This window comes from Panthera onca, chromosome B3 (assembly GCF_046562875.1).
Source record: "Panthera onca isolate mPanOnc1 chromosome B3, mPanOnc1 haplotype 2, whole genome shotgun sequence".
Classification (NCBI taxonomy): Eukaryota; Metazoa; Chordata; class Mammalia; order Carnivora; family Felidae; genus Panthera; species Panthera onca.
The window spans coordinates 29,131,693-29,153,856 of record NC_138344.1 but is presented as its reverse complement, the minus strand read 5'-3'; the positions used below and the strand labels follow the sequence as shown (position 1 = coordinate 29,153,856).

The window sequence follows — 22,164 nt, the reverse complement described above, 5'->3', positions numbered from 1 at the left end:
CAAACAGAAAAATCAAACATGAGGGAAGGAGGCTATTTTATCTAGAGTGGCCAAGGCTGGCCTTTCCGGAAATGTAGCTTTTGGGCACAGACCTCAGAGAAGTGATGAAAAGAGCCTTCTGGATCCCCAGGAAAGAGATTTCAGGCAGAAGGAACAACCAAAGTGCAAAGCCCTGAGATGAGAGCCTCTTGGTGAATTCAAGAGCAGCAAGGCCTATGTCTGGGGCACGGTGATAGAACAGGGTTTTGAGCAGAGGACACAATCAGTTTGCTATTTGGAGAAGAGACTTCAGGAGGCAAGGGGATAAACAGAAAGAACAGTTAGGAGGCTCCTGAATGATCCAGGTGATAGAAATAGGGACGGTGTAGTGGTAGAGGAATAAATAAAGAGGTGTTGGTAGAAGTTGTTGGATTCTAGGCATCATCTGAAGGTAGAGCCAATGGGATGTATTAGACTTCACCAGGATGGAAAGGTTGTTGATAAATTGGGAATTGAGACCATTTCTGAACATATGACTCCCCTGCTTAAAAGTGTCATGGTAAAGTTCAGACCTTTTTAGTAAGTCATTGATTGGTTTGTTGGATTCATCCAACAAATACTGACTGAATGCTTACTATGAGCCAGACACTGTTGAAGACACAATAATTAAAAAAAGGTAGGACATACAGTCAGATGGATGAGACAGACAAGTAACCAGGTCATTACAACCCTTGTGACAATTACCAATAAAGGGGAAAATAGGGGCACATGGGAGAGGTATCCAATTCAGAGTTGGTGGGGGGAGGAGTTTCCAAGATGAAATTTCAAGAATGAATAGGTATTAAACAGTTAAAGGAGTAAAGGGAGAGTGAGGAAGAAGAGTGGGGAGGCAGAGGGGGTAGGGCATGGAGGATAGTTCTTTATGGCCATGGGGGATGAGAGGGAGGGGAAAGACAAGGCTCAAGAGAAAGGGAAGGATGAGCTCACAAAGGGCTCATAAGTTATATTAAGGGGTTTGCATTTTATCCTAAAAGCCAATGGGGAGTCACTGAAGTATATTCAACAAGGGAGTAATATCACCAATTTACCTTTTTGAAAGAGTCTTTTGGTTGCAGTGGGAGATGGATTGGAGGGTGGAGAAGACTAGAAGGTGGGAGAACAGTGAGAAGGCAACTGTAACCATCCAAACACGGAGAGGGGTAGAAAAGAGTCCTAGATGGATTTGGGAGCTATGTGGGAGTGGAATCACTAGAACTTAATGACTGATAGGGTAAGTGGATAAAGGGGAGAAAGGAGTCAAGTATGGTCCCTAGGTTTCTTGCTTGAGCAGTTGGGTGGAGGTGGAAAGCATGTGCTGAAAAGGGGAGTACAGGAGAATCAAATCTGGAGGGGGATGTTGTCAATTGTGTACATGTGGGTTTGAGATGTTGAGGGACATCCTGTGGAGATGTCCAAGTAGATTGGTGGATATGTGGATCCAAAGGTCAGGAGAGATTTGGCACCAACAGCACTGAAGCCAGGACGTGGGTGGGGTGCCCAGGGACAGGTAGAGGAGAAGAGGAGAGGAAGAGGATAAGGCCAGGGAAGGGGAGAAGGTCAGGGTCGGCCCCAATTCCCCAAATTCAAGGCTTTCCCCAACTACTGTTCCAGTTGTATCTCCAGCCATCCTGCCTCCTTTTACAGCCAGCACACAAAGTTCTGCCCCTGTCCTTGAGTCTTCACCTCACGTTCCTTCCTGGTTTTTGCCCACACGGTTCTTTCCTCCAGAACCTAGCTCAAACATCATCACTTCGGTGAATCCCTCTTTCCGTAATAAGAAATTCGTATGTTTCCTTCAGAGTCTGGTGAGGTCAACTTCTTATGCGTCCTTTTATTATATTCCCCTGACTTGGAAAATGTGTTTAGCACGTTACCGGTGGAGCGTTGACATGCGTGAATAAAAAAGCAAACAAAAAAATAACTGGGCGGGGGAGGGGGGACTTCATCCAGAGGGCTAGCAGCCAGGAGACTGACGTCATCAGCTCAGGGTTAAAGTTCACTTTCAGAACGTTGCCCACTGTGGGGCTGAGAGGCATTCTGGGCCACCACTGTCGCTGGTAGTTCACCAGCTCCGCCAGCCATTCAGCCGCTGCACTTCACCCGAGCCTCACCTTTGCCCTACTTCCAAGCTCAGTCCTTAACTTTCCGCCATCCCCGTTGGTTGCGCGACTGCCCAATGGGCAGACAGAAACCGTGAGCTCTCGCTCTTCCCTTGAGCCGTTTCCGCTCTCGTTAGCGCGTCTCGCGAGCGTTACAGTGACTCGCAGAGGCGGCGCTGCTTGGTTAGGCTACCGGAGGCCGTGAGACTGACGGTGCTTCTAGGCGGACGGGAATAGAGACCATGTTCCGAGCGGCGGCTCCAGGGCAGCTCCGGCGGGCGGTGAGTCTTGGAGGGAAAGGCAGAGCCCGATGACGGCCCATCCTCAGTGTACTGCCCCTGTGAGTGCCGTGGCGAAGGTCATAGTCTTCCACAGACCTGACCAGCCTTAACGCAGGCAGGCCCAGCACGGTCTGTGCCTCAGGCCCGAAGCCTGCCCTTGACTCCTTCCCGGTGGACCGCGGGGTGGCCGAGGTCAGAGGTCAGGGTGACCCAGAGTATGAAGCCGCGCTTCTGTTTCCCAGCCCCTCTTGAACCTTCCGGATTTACTCCGCATTCTGCCAGGCCGCCAGGTTCTCCAGTTTGGCGGGAGTGGGCAGCTGCGTCCCGGGAATCTTTACCTGAGGAAGGAAAATGTCGCTGCTGGGATGGCCTCTTGGAAAGAGTTTAAAACCTGAATTCACCTGGAAGCCAACATTTCTGGAAAAATTAAAACATTTTCTCTGGGCGCGTAGGGGCTGCTGGAATCCACTCACAGCCAAGCGCTGGGGGGCTCCGGGGTTAAGGGCGGTGTTTTAAGAACTTGCTCTGCTCTCTGATTTATGGGGCAGTGCTGAGTTTAGGGGATTGTAGCGTAAAGTCAGTCATCCAGTTTCACAGCTTTAAGCCAGTTTTATAAGGCAGGCGTCTTTTTATACAGTAGATTGTTGGTTAAATAGCCAGGGAACTATTGGTAATGGTAAGTTTTTGGTGCTTTCCTTAGTGACAAATCAAGAGTTCACCACATTTTTCTCTTCTCCCGTGAGAAACACTGACAGAAAATATATTTTTGTCTTTATGCTATGGGGACAACCGTATTTGGAGGTTGACTGATTACAAGTCAAGTAACAATTTATATTGTGGGTTCTGTAAGTTTTCTAAGTTACAGTTAGGTTAAGTGAAAAACAAGATTGCTAAATTGGGTCAGAAACTTTATGGACGTTTTTTACTTCTTCTATAGTTTGTTTTATGCATGGATATTTTCACATCCACCACTGGGATTTTTCTCCCTGAGACATAGTTGGCAATATTCCTAGATGTCTGTAGGCTCTTTTCTTGTGTATTCTTTGTTTCATTAAAAAAAAAAGAAAGAAAGAAAGAAAGAAAAGAACAAGAAAAGAAAAGAAAAGAAAAATCCTGCATGCCCCTCTACTCTGTGAAAAAGTTCAAATCCCCATCCTTCAGGTTGCTGTTCAGTTTTCTCCCAGGAGATTTTTTTTTTCCTCAGAAGATCTAGACATAAACAAGTTACAGTTGTGAATTTGGGAAAACTCCAGGTATCAGAGCCAGACTGGCAGAAAAATAGCTATGCAGTAATTAGAAGGTAGTTTTGTGGACAAGTTAGGAGTCTGGCATAAGTGAAATAATTTTAGTGGGGGCAATTTAGGACTCAGATGTTTTGTAGATCTCATGGAAAAAATGGAATGATTAGCTTAAGTGATTCTTCTTGTCAACACAGTTTGCCAGTGTGCATACTTGGTATTTCCAAATCTTTATTGTGGTTTACCGAAGAGTTTGACCTTGACTTATTTTGAGAATTTGAAGTCAAGCTAAATAGAGTAGTTGCTCTAAAGTCATAAGAATGCTTCAGAGTTGAATTTCAAGAATCTAAGGAAGTGGTGGGAACACTTCTAAAATGGATCCATACATACACATACATTTTTAACTTTTTAAATTTTGAAATAATTTAAGACTTAGAGGAAAGTTATAAGAATAGTGCACATAATTCTCAAAATCCTTTCAGTTTCACCAGCATTAACAGTTTGACATATTTGCTTTATCTCTTTTCCTATATACTTACTATTATTTTTCTGGACTACTTGAGAATATGTTGCAGATATTACCACTTATTCCCAAGTAAGTCAGTGTGTATTTTCTAAAAACAAGGAGGTTCACCTTTCATTTCCATGGTAAAATGGGCAACGTCAGGCAGTTTTAACAACGATAAAATACTGTTGTCTAATCTGCAGACATGCAAACACTGCCAATTGTCATATTAATATCATTTTTAACAGTTTTTCTGGCAATTTGGTCTAGGGTCCTTGAGAATCATGCCTTACATTTAGTTTTCTTGTATCTTTAGTCTTTGTTAGAAAAGCTCCTCAGCCTTTCTTTGGCTTTGATGGCATTGACATTTTTGAAGAGTACAGGCCTTTTTTGTTGTTGTTGTCTGTCTCTATTTAGGTTTGTCTGGTGTTTCCTCATGATTAGATTTTGGCAGGAGTATCACAGAAGTGATACTGTGTTTTCAGTGCATCTTGTCAGGCGGCTCATAATGTTAATTTATCTCATTATTGGTGACGTTGACTTTAATTACTTGCATAAAGTGTTGTTCACCAGATTTTTCCACTCTCAAGTTACTACTTCTCCCTTTGTGATTTTTAACAATTTGTTAAAATTAGATACGTTGAGATTATGTGAGTCTCCTGTTTCTCATCACCTGTTGATGTTGAGATATTACTATGATGTAAAATGGTAATTTTTCTAATTCCATGATTCCTTCTACATTTATTATATTCTGTTATAAGGAAGAATATTTTCTTCTTGCTTATTTTTGTATTTATCATGGATCCTTTATTTAGTAGGTTATAATCCATTACTACTCTTACATTTTTTGATGCTTTTAAGTTGTTTTGTATTTCTAAAGTGGGAGTACCTTCATGGGACTTCTGTTTATTTATGCTCTGTTTACTTACAATGTCATAAAGTCAGATAGCTTTTGTGAAATCTGCACTCTTGGAATTAAAAAAAAAAATAGTTCTGTAGCCAACCATGAGTTATTTTGGAAGATATGTTTCCACAAAACTATATTTTTACTAATAAAGTTAATCTATTAAAAGATTATCTTAAACTGTTAACAATGTGTATAAAGCTAACTATACCCTTAAAAATGATTAATATGATAAATGTTATGTTTTTTTACTGCAATTCAAATTTTTTTAATGTTTATTTATTTTGAGAGAGAGGTGGGGAGGGACAGAGAGGGAGGGACAAAGAATGAAACTTCAAGCAGGCTCTACACTTAGTGTGAAGCCTGATATGGGGTGCGATCCCATGACCATGGGATCATGACCTAAGCCTAAATCAAGAGCTGAAAGCTTAACCAACTGAGCCACCCAGATGACCCTGTTTGTTACTGGAATTAAAAAAAGGGGGGGGGGGATGCCTTAAACTGTTAGAATGTAAGTCAAATGACTTGCATTTGGTATTCAAGTTCTCTTTCCAGTGTTGACCTGATTTGTGCCCTTGAGCAAATTCCTTCATCTTTGGGGGGCTCCTCAATGTCATCTGTTTAATGAAGGTGGTATTTTACATCTGCAATAAGGAGCTTAGAGAACACATTAAGAGGGAAATAGGTAGGGGAAAAAAAGAGGGTTAGGCATTTGCAATTAACATTCTTGCAAGGAAGTTAATCTGAATTATGAGTATTATTTTATATTCATTTGCATTTGAAATTGATTTGTTGACTAATAAGATACCAGAGAAATACTTTATGTGGAGAGTGAAGCAACACTTCTCAAGGTCAATTGAATGTCCTGTTTTTGTATTCATTACTAGATGGAAGGCATAACAATCATGATTCAGAAGCTATGAAACTGGTATGAAGGAACATGACATTTTTCAGAGTCCATGGCCTAGCATTGACAAATGAGATTGAACTCTATAATTTGCATGCAAATTTTAATTTCTTTTGAAAGAAGAAAGAGAGCCAATTTTGATGGAGTTCTAAAAGATTTATTGTATAAGGTGAATTCCATAAAATTATGCTGCTTGCCAATGTGTCTACCAAGGGTCTTGTCTGTTTTAAAAGTGAAGTAAATTGAGTGTGTTTTTAATATTATAATCAATGTCATATGACATTTCTAGTCATGATTAAAAGCTATCATATTTTATTACTAAAGAGGTTAAAGTAAGTTATTTAAGTACAGAAATGTAATATACATTTTATTATTACAAAATGTATGTTGAAATAGGGATAGTTGACTTTAATTATATATTATTTATCTTTTGCATTAGAACTTGTAAAGATTGTATAGATTATTCATGCCTTTTTTTTAATTTATTATTTTTTTTAACGTTTATTTATTTTTGAGACAGAGAGAGACAGAGCATGAATGGGGGAGGGTCAGAGAGAGAGAAGGAGACACAGAATCTGAAACAGGTTCCAGGCTCTGCGCTGTCAGCACAGAGCCCGACGCGGGGCCCGAACTCATGGATCACGAGATCACGCCTTGAGCTGAAGTTGGACACGTAACCGACTGAGCCACCCAGGCGCCCCTCATGCCTTTTTATTTTTGAGTTAAGAAGTAAAAAGACCCTCACATTCCCCTTCCCCTTCCCCATATCCCACTTAGTTCGCAAAGATGGGGGGGGGGGGGTAGTAGGCTAAGTTATTATTTAAAAACATTTTTTTTTTACATTTATTTATTTTTGAGAGACAGACTGAGACAAAGTGAGAGTGGGGGAGGGACAGAGAGAGACGGAGACACAGGATCAGAAACAGGCTCCAGGCTCTGAGCTGTCAGCACAGAGCCCGATGCGGGGCTTGAACCCACAGACCGTGATATCATGACCTGAGCCGAAGTCGGACGCTCAACCGACTGAGCCACCCAGGTGCCCCTAGGCTAAATTATTCTTACTACTTTAGGTTTTGAGTGGGTTTGTAAGGGAGTTAGATTCTACCTTTTTTTTCTTCTAAGACTTGTGGTAGTTTACTACATGAACATAGAGTTTGTCTATGTTCAGCAGGAACTCTTAAGCAGTAAATCTCCTTGGTTGCTCCTAAAAGACTGAAAAAATCAAAAGCAGTGTCATAATTGTTAAGGTTGAATAAGAGAAGGACCAAAATATTTCCATTGGACTTACTCATAACGAGGTTGTCAGTGACTTTGAAGAGATTGGATTCAGTGTTGTGGTGGAAATGAAAGTCGGTTTGCTGCGAGTAAAGGAGACAGAGAGATGAGGCAGTAGTTGGTGCTTACAGATATCATTTTCAAGAAGTTTGTCTCTGAAAGGGTGGAACCCTTTTAAGCCCTGCCCTAAAAAATTGTACTCTCTCATAAAGGCCAGTCAACTCTATGAGGGTATACAGAAGAAAACTCACATTTTATTACTTAAACTAATTTTAGTCAGTAATCTTGGTAAGTTTTCTAAGAGCATGATGGGTAGTGATTTAACAAGTTTATATACTGTTCTTGGTAGGTACACATGTAAGTTCTTAGGTAATTAAGTTACCAGTGAGATACAAAGAGTTGCTTTTTAGTTTTTTTATCATTTTGGGGAAACTTCATTTAGTCACTAAACATTCATTGAATATCTGCTGTGTGCCAGGCACAAAGGTAGGTACTAAATTCACAGTGGAGAACAAGACAGACCTAATTCTTGCCCACATGGTATGAATAGATAAGGGAAGAAAGACATTGAACACATTATTTTAAGTATAATCATTGTAACAGAAAGTTGTATAGGGTATTTGGGGAACAAAATGGCAGGATTAATCTAGTTGGGGGGCTGGAGAAATTCTGAAAGGATATCTGAAATTACTTTGTAAACTGAGGTGCTTTACAGTTGTTTTTGAGTGATGAATTAATAGTAAGAGGAAAAGATTTTCTTTAGACAAAAAACGTCATTTTTGAGTTTTGTCTATCTTAGATCACTTATTTAGTATTTTAATTCTGTTCATATTGTATGTGTTCTTATTAGATATCTTGGTTTTTAATATGGATTGTTTCCAGGCTTGAACTAGAAACAGAAACAGAAACTAGAAACAGTTTGATCGTTCAAAACAAAACAAAATTGAAAGTCCATGTGAATTTTGTCTAAGGTAAGGTGGAACATGCTGAAGGAACCCTGGAAATTAAGAAAAAATAGTCTGGAGTAATGACACCTCGTGAAAAGGAGTATCTGTAGCACCCTGGCTTCAATTCTGTATGACCCTGAAGGGCCTGCATAGCTTCAGGCCTCCTTGTGAGATCAACTGAGATCTTTGTTGTGACTGCATCACAGTGTTTCGGTTTAGCTTCTTCCACTGCTCCGTCCTGTTTCCTTGATGTCTCATAGATGTTGTTTCCAGGAGTACCCCCTGGAAAACTTCTTCCACATTTACACACACAGAAGGAAGATATGATTGTAAGGTGGCAACAAGCATCTAAAGCATCCACTGTATGCAGTGAATTAACTTACTCACCTATGTATCTAGAATGGTCCTAACTGTCTGTGTTCATTCTTGGGAGAATTAAGACAACAGTCATTTAGATTTTCTCTGGCTCAGATGAGCAACTTTGGAGAAAGGCTGATCTAGAGTCTTAAAATTGCTTTCTATAGCTCAGTGTATACAGTAGAAGTGTTTAAAGGATGTTTTTAAAGCAACAGAAGATTTTTAAAAAAATAGACTTATTTGGAAAAAAAAGACTATATGGGGGAGCAGTTTTAGACTCACAGCAAAATTGAGGAGAAACTACAGAAAGTTCCTATATATGACTCCCCACCCATCCCTACCCCCTCCCTAGCCTCTCACTATTAACATCCTACACCAGAGTGGTACTTTTGTTCCAATTGATTCTATACATTCATTTGACAAATGTACAGTGGCATGTATACATCATTATAGTATTGTAAAGAATGGTTTCAATGCCCTAAAATCTACTGTGCTCTGCTTATTTCCCTCTTACCTCCCTGCCCCCACCCCCTGGCAACTACTGATCTTTTCACTGTCTCCATAGCTTTGCCTTTCCAGCATGTCATCTGAGTGAAACTGTACAGTATATAGCCTTTTTTTGGCCTGATCGCACCTTTTTTTTTTTTTTTTTAAGTGCTGAATATTCTGTTTTCTGGATGAATTACAGTTTATTTATCCATTCACCTACTGAAGGACATTTTGGTTGCTGTCAAGTTTTGGCAATTATGAATAAAGCTGCTATAGACATCCATGTTTAGGTTTTTGTGTGTAAGTAATTTTTTAGCTCATTTGGGTAAATACTAAGGAGTGTGACTGTTGGACTGTATGACAAGAATATATTAGTTTTGTGAAAAACTGCCATATTCCAAAGTGGCTGTACAATTTTTAATTTCTCCCAGAGTTCCTGTTGCTCCATATCCTCACCAGCATTTGGTATTGTCAGCGTTTTGGATTTTTGCTATTCTAATTTTTTTTTTAATGTTTATTTTTGAGAGAGAGAAAGAGAGCCAGATCACGATCAGGGAAGGGGCAGAGAGAGAGAGGGAGAAACAGAATCTGAAGCAGGCTCCAGGCTTTGAGCTGTCAGCATCGAATTTGACGTGGGGCCCGAACGCATGAACCGTGAGATCATGACCTGAGCTGAAGTCGGATGCCCAACTTGACTGAGCCACCCAGGCACCCCTGGATTTTCATTATTCTAATAGTATATGCAGTAGTATCTCATTTTTGTTTTAATTTGCAATTCCCTAGTGAGACATGATGTTGAACATCTTTATATGTGCTTATTTACCATCTATATATCTTCTTGGTGAGGTGTTCAGATATTTTGCCCATGTATAAAAACCAATTTGTTTCTTATTGTTGAATTTTTAAGAGCTCTTTGTGTTCTTTTAGATATCTTTTTATCAGATATGTCATTTGCAAATATTTTTCTCCCAGTCTTTGGGTTGTCATCTCATTCTTTTGCTGAAGAGGAGTTTTTGTTTTAAGAGACAGGGAGAACATGAGTAGGGGAGGGACAGAGGGAGAGGGAGAGAGAAAATCTTAAGCAGGCTTCAAGTCTAGCACAGACCCCATGCAGGGATTGATCTCACAACTGTGAGATCATGACCTGACCAGAAATCAAGAGTCAGATGCTTAACTGACTAAGCCACCCAGGTGCCCTGATGAAGAGGTTTTTAAAATCAATGTTCAGTTCATTTATTGGATATTTCCTTTGTGCTAGATACTGAAGTAGAAGCTAGGGTTATAGTGATAAGAAAATCAGACATGGCCCCTGTACTCAAAATCAAGTGGGGAAGACAAAATAATCTAGTTAGTATAATCAAGTGTGATAAGTGCTATAAGGGAGGCAATTCAGTGTACTGTGTTGGTGCTAACAAAGTTAACTAGTCCAAGGAGAACCAAAGAAAGCTTTTGTGTATAGCTAACATTCATTGAGCATTTATTATGTTCCAGCCACTATTCTAAACAATTCAATCCTCACAACAACTCTGTGAGGTTATTATTATTATCATCTCCATTTTATGATCAGGCAATTGAGACATAGAGAAGTTATGGTGGAGGTGGAATTCAAACCCAGGCAGGGTGGCTCCAGAGCCTGTATGTTTACCACTGCTCTGTACTAAGGCTTCTTGGAAGGATTGGCATTTAAGCAGAAAACTTAAGGATGATTGGAAGCTAACCAGGTAAGAAGGGAAGAGGTCCTCTAGGTAGAGGGAACAATGTGAGGGAAGGCTGGAGGTCAGAGAGAGCAGGCAAGTTCAAGTATCTGAAAATAAGGTATAAACGGAGAGAGGATATATGGCTAGAGAGGTAGATCACACCATAAAATAAATGCCTGATAAGCCAACAGAGAGTCTAGTTTACCATATCCTAAGGAGACAGGAAGCAATTAATGTGTTTTAAGCAGAGGAATAACAGGCTAGATTTATGTCATGGAAAGCTCACTGAGAGGAATGGATTGAAGGGGAGAAAGTTAGGTTGGGAGATGGTTGGGGTGATATAGGAGAGGGATAATGGCCTGCACTAACTAGGTGGTGGCACCGATGATGGAGAAGTGAATAGATTTAGGAGATACTGTATTTAGAAGGCAGAATTGTTATGATTGGCAGTTGATTGGATGTGAGGGTTGAGAAAAAACTCAGATCTGAGTTTCAGATCATGGTTTGTGCAGCTTGTTAGAGAGTGGTGCATCCCCTGAAGAACTCTGGAGAAGGAGTATGGTGAGAGGCTAGAATATCAGGGGAAAGATGAGTTAAGATTTGAATTGCTGAGTTGGAGAGTGATGAGACAGACACGTTAAGCAGTTGGATATGCAGATGTAGCCTAATTGTAGGTGTGGCTCTTAGCAAGGTTTGTTATCTCTTTCTCCCTCCTTCCCCCAATATATATGTGATTCATGTACAGGTGGTAAATTATAAATTAAGCCATGGAAATGAGAGTGGAATAGTCCATAATTTCAAATAATGCTGAGAGAACAAGTAAGGTAAAGCCTGAAGCATATCTGTTGGTAATTTTAGTGAGGACATAAACCAGAATGCATGTAGTTGAGGCATGAATGGGAGCTGAGGAATTAGAGAATTGGAGTGGAAGATGGCGCTAGTGGGTTTTTAATTTTGGGCTTGTTTAAAATTGGGAGAGCCTCAAACATGTTACATGTTGATGGGAAGGAGCCCTGGAAAATGAAAGAGGTTTGAGACATGACTGAGAGGAGATTATAGAAAAAGTCTTTGACTAGATTTGAGAGGACAGAATCTAAAGCCCAGATAAAGATACCAGATCTGGGACCTGTAGCAGCTTCTATTTTGACAGGGCAGGGGCGGGAATTTTTGTTGGATATCAGGAAAGTGCAGCAGGTCCCCTCTGATGGCTTCAGTTTTCATTGTGAATAAGGAAGTGAGGTGCTTTTCTGAGAGTAGGGAGCAGACTGTTGGCAGTTGAGAACATCAGAGGTGAATCTTTGAAATGGTTGTATGGAGAGTGAGAGTGCCAACATGGATATCATAGTAACATTGTCAGGCAGTTTTGAGCGCCCAGATAAGGTTAATGACCCAGAATTTATCGTGACTGCAGTGTGCATTAAGTAATTATAATTTCAGTGTTTTGAAGAGATTGAGATTCCTTTTTTGGCTGTTACCTAATTAAATATTTCGGTAGTTTATCTTTAATGTTTAAGGACTTGGTTTCTTTTCCCCCATAAAAAATAGGGCCCTTTGGGGCACCTGGGTGGCTCAGTTGGTTAGGCAACCGACTTCAGCTCAGGTCATGATCTCACAGTTCGTGAGTTCCAACCCCACACGGGACTCCGTGCTGACAGCTCAGAGCCTGGAGCCTACTTCAGATTCTGTGTCTTCCCTCTCTCTACCCCTCCCCTGCTCATGCTCTGTGTCTCTCTGTCTCTCAATAATAAATAAACGTTAAAAAAGTTAAAAAAAAAAATAGGGTCCTAAGTATGCAGATGCAATGGATCTGCAGATCCAAGATAATAAAATGTAACTTTTGTTTAAAAACCTTTTGGGTAATGGACCTGTACCTTTTGAATCTTTAGTGGTATCTATCCAACTCTTCTATATAAAATTGGATTTTAGGGCTATGGAATTTTTAGAGCTGGAAAAGAGGGCTTTGACATCATTTGTTTCTTTTTGATCAGTGCTGTTTTTAAAAAAGCAGGGAAGTATTTGCTAAGTGAAATCTTATAGGAATGACCCATATACATGTTTCCCCTGTTATGCAGAATAGAGCTTTCCTGTGAAACCTTTCATAAGCTGAAATGGTATAAAGTGAAGAAGCAATTGCCATTAATTTATACAGAAAAATTTTTAAGCATTTTCAGACCCCAAAAATAATCTCTCTTAGGCTTAAAAAAATTTTTTTTAATGTTTATTTATTTTTGAGACAGAGAGAGACAGACAGAGCTCGAGTAGGGGAGGGGCAGAGAGAGGGAGACACAGAATCCGAGGCAGGTTCCAGGCTCTGAGCTGTCAGCACAGAGCCCAAAGCAGGGCTTGAGCCCATGATTGTGACCTGAGCCGAAGTCAGATGCTTAACTGACTGAGCCACCCAGGCGCCCCATCTCTTAGGCTTTTCTGATACCATAGGACACATCTTGCTAATGGATGCACAGAGTAAGTTGAGACAAATCACAGATGCTCACACAGTTCAAAGCTATGGTGGCTTGATGCTGAGTGTATATCCAGGGAAGGAGCTTTATGGTTCCATTCTTGCTGCTTTGGGATGTGTGATGCTTTGGGTTACAGCTTGCTGCAAAACCAATGCTGAAGGCTATTTTTGCTTGTCACCTTTTTTTCATAAAAGTGAAAATCCTCTTTGGATTTCTTTTGGTTAGTGGAAACAGGAAGATGTTTTATAAAAGTGAAGTGGTATAATGTGAACTTTTGAAAAGTGGGGAATACCTATATAAGACAGCTTAAAATGATGGTACTTTGATGTGAGCTGGTAATTAAAAATTCAGATTCTGGAGTCTGACTACTTGCACTTTTAAGCTGGCTTTGTTTTCTTAGTTATGTAGCCACTAAGCTTCATTTTCCTTGTCTGTAAAGTCAGGGTAATACAGTACCTACATCAGAGTTATGTGTTTTAAGTAAGATATACAGTTGACCCTTGAACGATATGGGTTTGAACCGCACTGGTCTACTTGTATGTGAAAATTTTTGATAAATAACTGTATAGTACTGTAAGTGTATTTTCTTTTCTAATGATTTTCTTAATATTTTCTTTAGCTTTAGTGTAAGAATACAGTGTGTAATACATATAACATACCAAATATGGGTTAACCAACTGTTAACGTAATTGGGGAGGCTCTGGTCCAACAGTAGGCTGTTAGTTTTGGGGGAGTCAAAAGTTACATGTAGATCTTTGACTGCACCAGGGTCAGTGCCCTAACCCCTATGTTGTTCAAGGGTCAACTCTATATATTTTGGTTTAGTTAATTTGGTTAAAGCAAAGCCGAGGAGCCATTCTGGGAACCCTGCTTGCCTAGTTCTCACTTCATCCTATGTGGTGGTTCCTGAGATGCCTCCCTGGAACTCTTAGCTTCTTTATATGGAGTGTAGTTTGAAACCTTCTGATCTAGTTCATCTCCCTCAATTTGCATGTGAAGAAACTGGGCTCTAGATTGAGGCATATCATTTTATTTTTATTTTTTAAACAATCTGATTTTTAAAGTCTATTTATTTTAAGAAAGAGAGAGTGAGTAGGGAAGGAGCAGAGAGAGGGAAAGAGAATCCCTAGCAGGCTCCACACTGTGGGGCTCGATCTCACAAACCAGGAGATTATGACCTGAGCTGAAATCAAGAGTCAGACACTTAACCAAATGAGCCCCCTAGGCACCCTACAGCGTAACATATTAAAGGCTACAGGCCAATTTCTCCTGCTAAACACAACTATTATTGCTGCATTAAGCCATATAACCATGTTTAGGTGCTGTAGGTTTTCTTTACATGGTATCTGAGGAATAGAAGGTAGAACACTGAGTTAGAAGGAAGCTTGGTATTAAAAAAAATAATAAGAAGGAGTCAATTGATAATGTAACATAGAGTGTTGGGGCTCTGGGTGGCTCAGTCAGTTGAGTGTCTGACTCGATTTTGGCTCAGATCATGATTGTGGGATTGAGCCCCATGTTGGGCTCAACACTGAGCATGGAGCCTGCTTAAGATTCTCTCTGTCTCCCCTGCTTTCTCTCTCTCTCTCTCTCTCTCTCTTAAAAAAAAAAAGTAATATAGAGTGCCTTTGTGATGTATATAGTACTTAGTAAAGATTGATAAGGCAAATAAATGAACTGAGTGTGTTCTTACATATATTCTTTTGTTGTTGTTTACTCTTATAATTTTGAATAGTCTTTTAAAATTTTTTTTATTTTTGAGAGAGAGAGAGAGAGAGAGAGAGACAGAGTCTGAGCAGGGGAGGAGCAGAGAGAGGGAGACACAGAATCCAAAGCAGGTTCTAGGCTTTGAGATATCAGCACAGAGCCCGATGCGGGGCTTGAACTCATGGATCGCGAGATCGTGACCTGAGCTGAAGTCAGATGCTTAACTGACTGAGCCACTCAGCCGCCCTTGAATAGTCTTTTTAAAAGAATATACTGTGTCCCCCTAGGAGTTCTAAAAAGCTTGAGGATTCCTTGGGAGGATGGCCTACTTTATCTTATGATAGGACTATAATTTATAGCAATTATGGGCCTTCTGCCACCAAATCTTGGATTTATTCTTCAAATGGTGATGGAAATCTCATAATTTTTATAGTAAATGATGTGTGAAACATAATCAAAAATATGGTGTCTGATATATATTGGTAATAAGTAGCTTGTTACTGGCAATTCTTGTGAAATGTGATTTAAATCATAAATTATGCCATTGAGTTCTAATTAGAGTTCTTTGCAAGATACTGTGCTCTTCTGATTAAAAAAGAAAAAGTACTATATATTTCTACAGATGTGTATTAAAAAACAAAAACAAAAAACATTGTAGCAGACTCTTTGAATAGGCCTGGTATTTGCCTTCTGAGAACTTTCATTCCCTCCCAAGAATTGTGAACTGTTGTGAATTGCCACAACTTTCTGGAGAACAGTTTGTGCCAGTATTAAAAGCCTTAAAAGTATGCCTATCTCTTGATCTAACACTTCTAGGAATTTGTCATAAGAAAAGAATCATAAGATCTGCATAAATATTTCTAACCTTAACTTTAACCACTTCCTATAAGAAGGCAATTTTTTTTATCGTTATACAAGCAGGTACTCGATCTGGCAACAACAAAAGTCTCATTTTCCCTCCTTTACTTGCTTCCATTGAGTGAAAAAAAAAGGGAGGGAAAAAAAAAAAACAAGAAATGCCATCCTTGATACATAATGCATTGATTTCTTCCTCTGTCATGTCCCTAGAGTCTCTGGTCCCCAGCTTTGGGATTGGTTCATCAAGGATAGAGGGGGTTAGAGGACTGAGGAGAAGGTTGAGGATGAACTGGTAAAGGTAGAAAGCTTAGGGGAGGAAGGGTCCCTGTTGGAAAGTTGCACAGAATCTGGCTTAGTCTTCTATGCAAGCAGAGAAGCTAAAGTCTGGCCAGGTTTTTTTTTTAATTTTTTAAACGTTTTTATTTGTTTTTGAGAGAGAGACAGACAGAACATGAGCAGGGGAGGATCAGAGAGAGGGAGACACAGAATCTGAAGCAGACTCCAGGCTCTGAACTGTCAGCACAGAGCCTGATGTGGGGCTTGAACCCACCGACCACGAGATCATGACCTGAGCTGAAGTCAGATGCTTCACTGACTGAACGACCCAGGCACCCCATGTCTGGCCAGATTCTGATCAGAAGAGTCTTTCCAGACTGAAACAAACTCTCATTTGTTGAGGATGAGTGCAAAGATTTAGCTATGAGGATGGTCTTCCCTGCATTTTTAAAAAAATGTGTTATTTTATTTATTTATTTATTTATTTATTTATTTATTTATTTATTTATTTATAGTAATCTCTGCACCCAACGTAGAATTCAAACTTACAGGCCTGAGATCAAGAGTTGCACACTCCATTGAGTAAGCCAGCCAGGTGCCCCTGCATTGTTTTTACAGATTACACAACTGGTTAAACTGGTATGCTCATATACTTAACACCAATAAAAAGGAAAAGTATTAAAATATAGCAATAGGTATTTATAGTATAGTAAATGAAAACATAAGTATTTTCCAAATTTAATTGTGTAATGAGCATTGTAAGTCCTATGCCTCCCTGCCTTTCATTCATACCCTCCTGTGTAAATTTCCAGCTCTGGATGTAAATTTTATACCATGCTTCCTTCACTCCAACTCCATATCAAAGATTATTGCTGAATTAAGCCATATAACCATGCCATTTGATTTTCAGTGCCCATTTTTCTCATTTCTCATTGCAATTTTTCACAAGGATAATTCCACAGTTTTCTTATTTTCTTAGACTTTGTCACACCTGTGGTACCCTTCCTTATGTTTTCACAAGACAGGAACACCTGAGCTTGTTCCTTTCTTACCCTTGATTCTGTGCGTCATGATCTGCAACCTCCAGCAGTTTGGATCTCTTCATTAACTGAAAAACTGTCTAATAATTGTATGTAACAGGTTTTATTTCCCTTAAAATCTTTGAGCACAGTGAGCATTCTTATTCATTTTTGTGTTCCTGGTGTTTGAAATTATTCCAGATGACCATGAGCTTGGTCTCTTGATAGTCCACAGTAGATATAAGTGGATACTGGTTGGTTCCAAGATGCTGTCTGCAAGCTTCTTTTTTGAATTCAGAAGCATGTTCAAGCAGTTGAAACCTGAGCAAAATTACTGTGTAGCATTTAAAGACATTACATTATTAGTTATTTGGGTATTGAATGCATTTTACGTGAAGCAATAGAAATCAACTTTAGTAAGTGTTCTAACCCATTATTTCTAGATATACTGTATCTTTAGGAGTTTGCTGCAAGTGAGTGTAATTGGCAGTAGTTTGATTCCTGGTTTGATAATTAATCGGTACAACTTAAGAATTTTAAATTTAGATGTATTTAGCAGTTTCTCATTGAACATACAGTATTGAGAAACATATATTAATGGGAAAGTTGTTTTGAAATAATTAAATTTTTCTAATAGTAGAATACAAATGCATTTTCTGTTTTAATTAAGAATATTAGTAATAGAATGATAGACACAAATAGCTTAATTTTTGCCATTGAGCAAGTATTTTATGAATATATAGAACTGAGTGTTGTGTACAGTTTTCTTTGAGGCACACATACTTAATAATTAGAGTTTTGAAGACCCTGTTTGCATTACAATATTCTTTTTCACCTTTTTTTTCCTTTTAGGCCTCTTTGTTACGATTTCAGAGTACCCTGGTAATAGCCGAGCATGCAAATGATACTCTAGCACCCGTTACATTAAATACCATCACTGCAGCCACACGTCTTGGAGGTGAAGTGTCTTGCTTAGTAGCTGGAACCAAATGTGACAAGGTGAGAAATTTTTAAGGTCAACCATAGCAAATATAATCTCCATCAAGAGACAGGGAAAGATGGCAACAGAGAATTATGCTGAAGACTGTAACCCAAACTGGGCTCTAATCCTCATTAAATGGCCAATGTCACAATCATTACTACGTGTGAAAAAGGAACTAAAAGGTTTGCTCACTAAGCATTTTGTCTTTTGAAATGAGGTAAAATACTTGATTTAGTTCTCCTGGCACCATCATATGCCATCAGGTACCAAGTAGAATGATAATATTTGAGTCCCCTTAGAGGTTAATAGCCGATCTCTTTTTTGTATTGATGAATATACTAGCTAATTGCTTTTAATTCCTGAAAGTAGGAAATCTGGACAAAGTATCATAGGTGTTAATTTTTAATTGGTATAAGAATTCAGATGGAACTACTATGCTTTTCAAACTGTAGCTCTGACTAAAAGATGTTCTTAGTTTTTGTTGTTGTTGAAATAAGATAATAGCTTTGTAAACTAACCCCTGGAAAGGTACTGTAACAGGGTTTGCAGGCTCTGTACCACTGGGCAGCTGTGTAGTTGAAATCATGCTTCACTTCAGTTGAGCCACCAATTCACTCCCATCCTGTATAGAAGTTACCAAGTGTGCAGTTGGGGACTTGGACCTCAGAGGAAGAAATCTGGAAAAAGCATGTTTCTTTTTAGAGGATTTAATTTATTTTTTTATTAAATGACATTGATGAAGAGCATGTAATATAGTGCAGGCTCAGAATACTACTGTCACTTTTGTCTAATTTCTTACATGAAATTAGTATCTTGAAAGAATGTATTCTTGCAGGTTTAGGGTTAAGTTGTGTGGATTACTTTGCCTAAATCCTGCTAACAACTGTTGAATCTTATTTATTTGATAGTGACCACAATGTATGATAAAATGGCTAAGCTGTCTTTTTTGGTTGCCCTGTATTCATTCATTCATTCATTCATTCACTCGTTTATTTTTTTTATAGAGAGCGCAAACTGGGGAGAGGGACAGGGAGAGGGGAAAGAATCTTAAGCAGGCTCCACGCTCAGTGCGGACCCCGGAGCCCGATGCAGGGCTCAATCCCATGACCCTGGGATCATGACCTGCACTGAAATCAAGAGTTGGATGCTCAACTGACTGAGCCACTCAGACACCCCACCCTGCTTTTAGATATACAAGTTCTGGGTTTGATTCTTTGGCTGTGATTTTAAATAATTATTCTAATATTATTTTTTAAATGAAATGCTATTTTATTTGTACTATTTTGAGAAAAAGCAGAAATAATCTTCTCTTTAGTTACATTCTTATTGTTTTGTCACATTCTAATCTGAAAGAAAAATAATCAGTATCTGCATAAAGAGACTCCATTAACGGCTAGGCAGATTTCAGTTTTTTGTAACTATCTATCAAAAGCAGCAAGTGATTCTTCTGTGTAGTGCCAGAAGTTTTTGCTGGTAAAAAAGATAATTTTGATAGTACAAGATAGTCTGCCAGTGATCTGCCAGTGAATTCTTGGTTCAGCAGAGGTACTCTTGCAAACTTGAAAACAGTGAATATTGTTGCAATCTTACCTTCCATTGATGGGGCAAGAGGAATAGCTCTTTATGCCTACTCATCAGTGAATCAGTAAACAAGAAGACAAGACCATAATATGATTGTTATGTCTCTGCTAAAGCAGAAATCAGTCTTGCTGTAATTAGACAATTAAAAGGGGGAATTCTAATTATCTTCTATATATAAGAAATCCGAGTGGTTAAAATTTTATGCTTTCCCAGAATTTAGTTATAATTCCACACAGGAAAAATGAGGAAATAAAATAAAAATTATTTAGCTTCATCATAGATAAATAGATGTAGGTGGGCAGGAGCTCAGTAGTTGACAATGGACTATTATATAAGACTTCTTCTATTGCCTAGATTCACTAATTTTAACAGCAGAAATTATTATTATCAAATAAAGTACAGTGTCCTGTAAACAAATGTGGTTAGGTCCTGTTCTTTACCTCTAGGAAACCCTGAGTCTGAAATATATTGGCTGTATTATTACTGTATGTGTGAGACTGAGAACCTAAGCACTGCCTCATCTTCACCATTTCTAAAATGATGAATTTACACTTACATTGAGTGAAAGGTAAAGGGCACAATCTACAATTAAATTTGAATAGAGAGCTGTGCTGATTTTGGCTTACCAGATAATACTTATTCAAAGTAAGAATTTTTATTTAAGGTCAGTTGGTAGTAAGATCAGTTGGCCTAAGTTTTGTTTTTGTTTTTGTTTTTTGTTAAAGGGTTTTCTTTTTTCCCCCTAAGTTGCCCTTTTTCTATTAAAAAAAATTTTTTTTTTTTTTTACTGTTTATTTTTGAGAGAGAGAGAGAGAGAGAGAGAGAGTGCAAGTGAGTGCAGGGCAGAGGTAGAGAGCGAGGGAGACACAGAATCCGAAACAGGCTCCAGGCTCTGAGCTGTCAGCATAGAGCCTGACGCAGGGCTCGAACTCATAGACTGCGAGATCATGACCTGAGCCGAGGTCGGATGCTTAACCGACTGAGCCACCCAGATGCCCCTAGTCGCCCTTTTTCTAATAAGAACAATTTCTATAGTTGACCCTTAAGATTTTATGCTCTGTTGGTATTTGTAGCGGTGGCTCTATTTGTATCTTTCTGTTAGATGGATAATTAAAAACTCTTTTAATTATAGGTGGCACAGGATCTCTGCAAAGTAGCAGGTGTAGCAAAAGTTCTGATTGCTCAGCATGATGCATACAAAGGCCTCCTTCCAGGTGAGATTTTTCCATTGGAAAAAGTGTAATGTCTAAATTATACTTGAATATAAGAATATGAAAACATTATGAAGTGTATTTATCAAATGTGTTTAATTCTTAGAGGAACTGACACCATTAATTTTGGCAACTCAGAAGCAGTTCAATTACACACACATCTGTGCTGGAGCATCTGCCTTTGGAAAGGTGAGAAGATTGAGAATGTGGAATCTGATGTTATTATTTGGAAGGGTTATTAGATTTCATTGTGCTTGAAATGTACAACAGACTGTGTTTAGGTAGCTAATCCTGGCTTTCTGAATTAATATGGTAATAGTTTTGCTAAAATGTATTCTTTTAAGACTTTGTTACAATTTCTATAAAAATGCCACCTCCACCTTTTCAAATTTTGTCATAGAGACAACTCTGTGCTTTCAAGATTTTGTCATAATTTATTAGAATGCTACTTCCAGAGTTTCAAATTTTGTTACGGACAAAACTCTAGGATATTTTTAAAAATTATTTTTCTTTAAAAACAACGTTGAACTGTCTCTGTGTGTGTGTGAATGTCATTGTAGTCGTAACCCATCTTAAGCAATGGTTTATTTGGGTGGCTGATAGATATTTACAAAGGCCAAATTCTGTCTACTTGGGGGATTTGGTAATGGCTGTGTGGTAGTTGAAAACATCCTTAGGGTAAAGAAAACTATAATCTGATCTTGTGCATTGTGATATGTCTGAAGAAAGAATGTGCTGTCGGGCAGTTAGTTATCTGCATGAAGTTTTAAAAAAGGGGGAAGCTAAGTGGGAGCCCAAGAGAATTTGTCAGTGGGTTGTTCTTGCTCTCTCTGTGGCCATGGGTATTCTAGCTCCCTTTTATCCCATTCTTAATAAGCTGCTGTTTTTAGTTTTTGTTTTACTTTTAAAGATTATAAATTAGTTGTACACAAACACATTTTTATTATAGAGGGTGCATGTAGTACTGAGCAGTATGCAGAGCAGAGCAAGGTATCAAAGTCTCCCTTTCGTCCCAGCTCCCTCTTCCCGCTTCAGAGGTACAGGTGTTAACAATTGTACATTCTTTTAGTCCTGCTGCTATGGATTTTGAAATTGTAATACTTGTACAAATTTTTTTTACTCCTAAGATAATATAACATGAATTATTTTGAGACTGGTGGTTTTTACTTAAGAATGTGTCCTGAAAATATTTGCTCATGTCTGTCTCATTTTTTTGTGGCTGCATAATATTCAATATTTAGCTAAGGATGGACAGTTAGGTTGCTTCTAATTTTTTGCATTTATAAGCCTTACTGTAAATAAATGTCCTTGTACATACATCTTTGTATACATGTGCTGCTATTTATTTAGAGTA

At 38.9% G+C, this 22,164-nt stretch overlaps 1 protein-coding gene across 3 annotated transcripts in view; it reads left to right on the top strand.

Annotated features, from left to right (window-relative positions):
* The first annotated feature begins 2,257 nt into the window (after positions 1-2,257).
* ETFA (electron transfer flavoprotein subunit alpha) overlaps positions 2,258-22,164 on the top strand; it is an 82,664-nt gene continuing 62,757 nt past the window's right edge. The window contains exons 1-4 of one of the 3 annotated variants that reach the window (XM_078448919.2): positions 2,258-2,398; positions 17,889-18,035; positions 20,732-20,813; positions 20,917-20,999. In XM_078448919.2, coding sequence (XP_078305045.1) covers positions 2,360-2,398; positions 17,889-18,035; positions 20,732-20,813; positions 20,917-20,999 — 351 coding nt within the window. In that variant the 5' untranslated portion in view covers positions 2,258-2,359. Of the gene's footprint in view, positions 2,458-17,888; positions 18,036-20,731; positions 20,814-20,916; positions 21,000-22,164 lie in introns of all 3 variants that reach the window. The other 2 variants (XM_078448916.2, XM_078448917.1) reach the window with 2 other exon arrangements.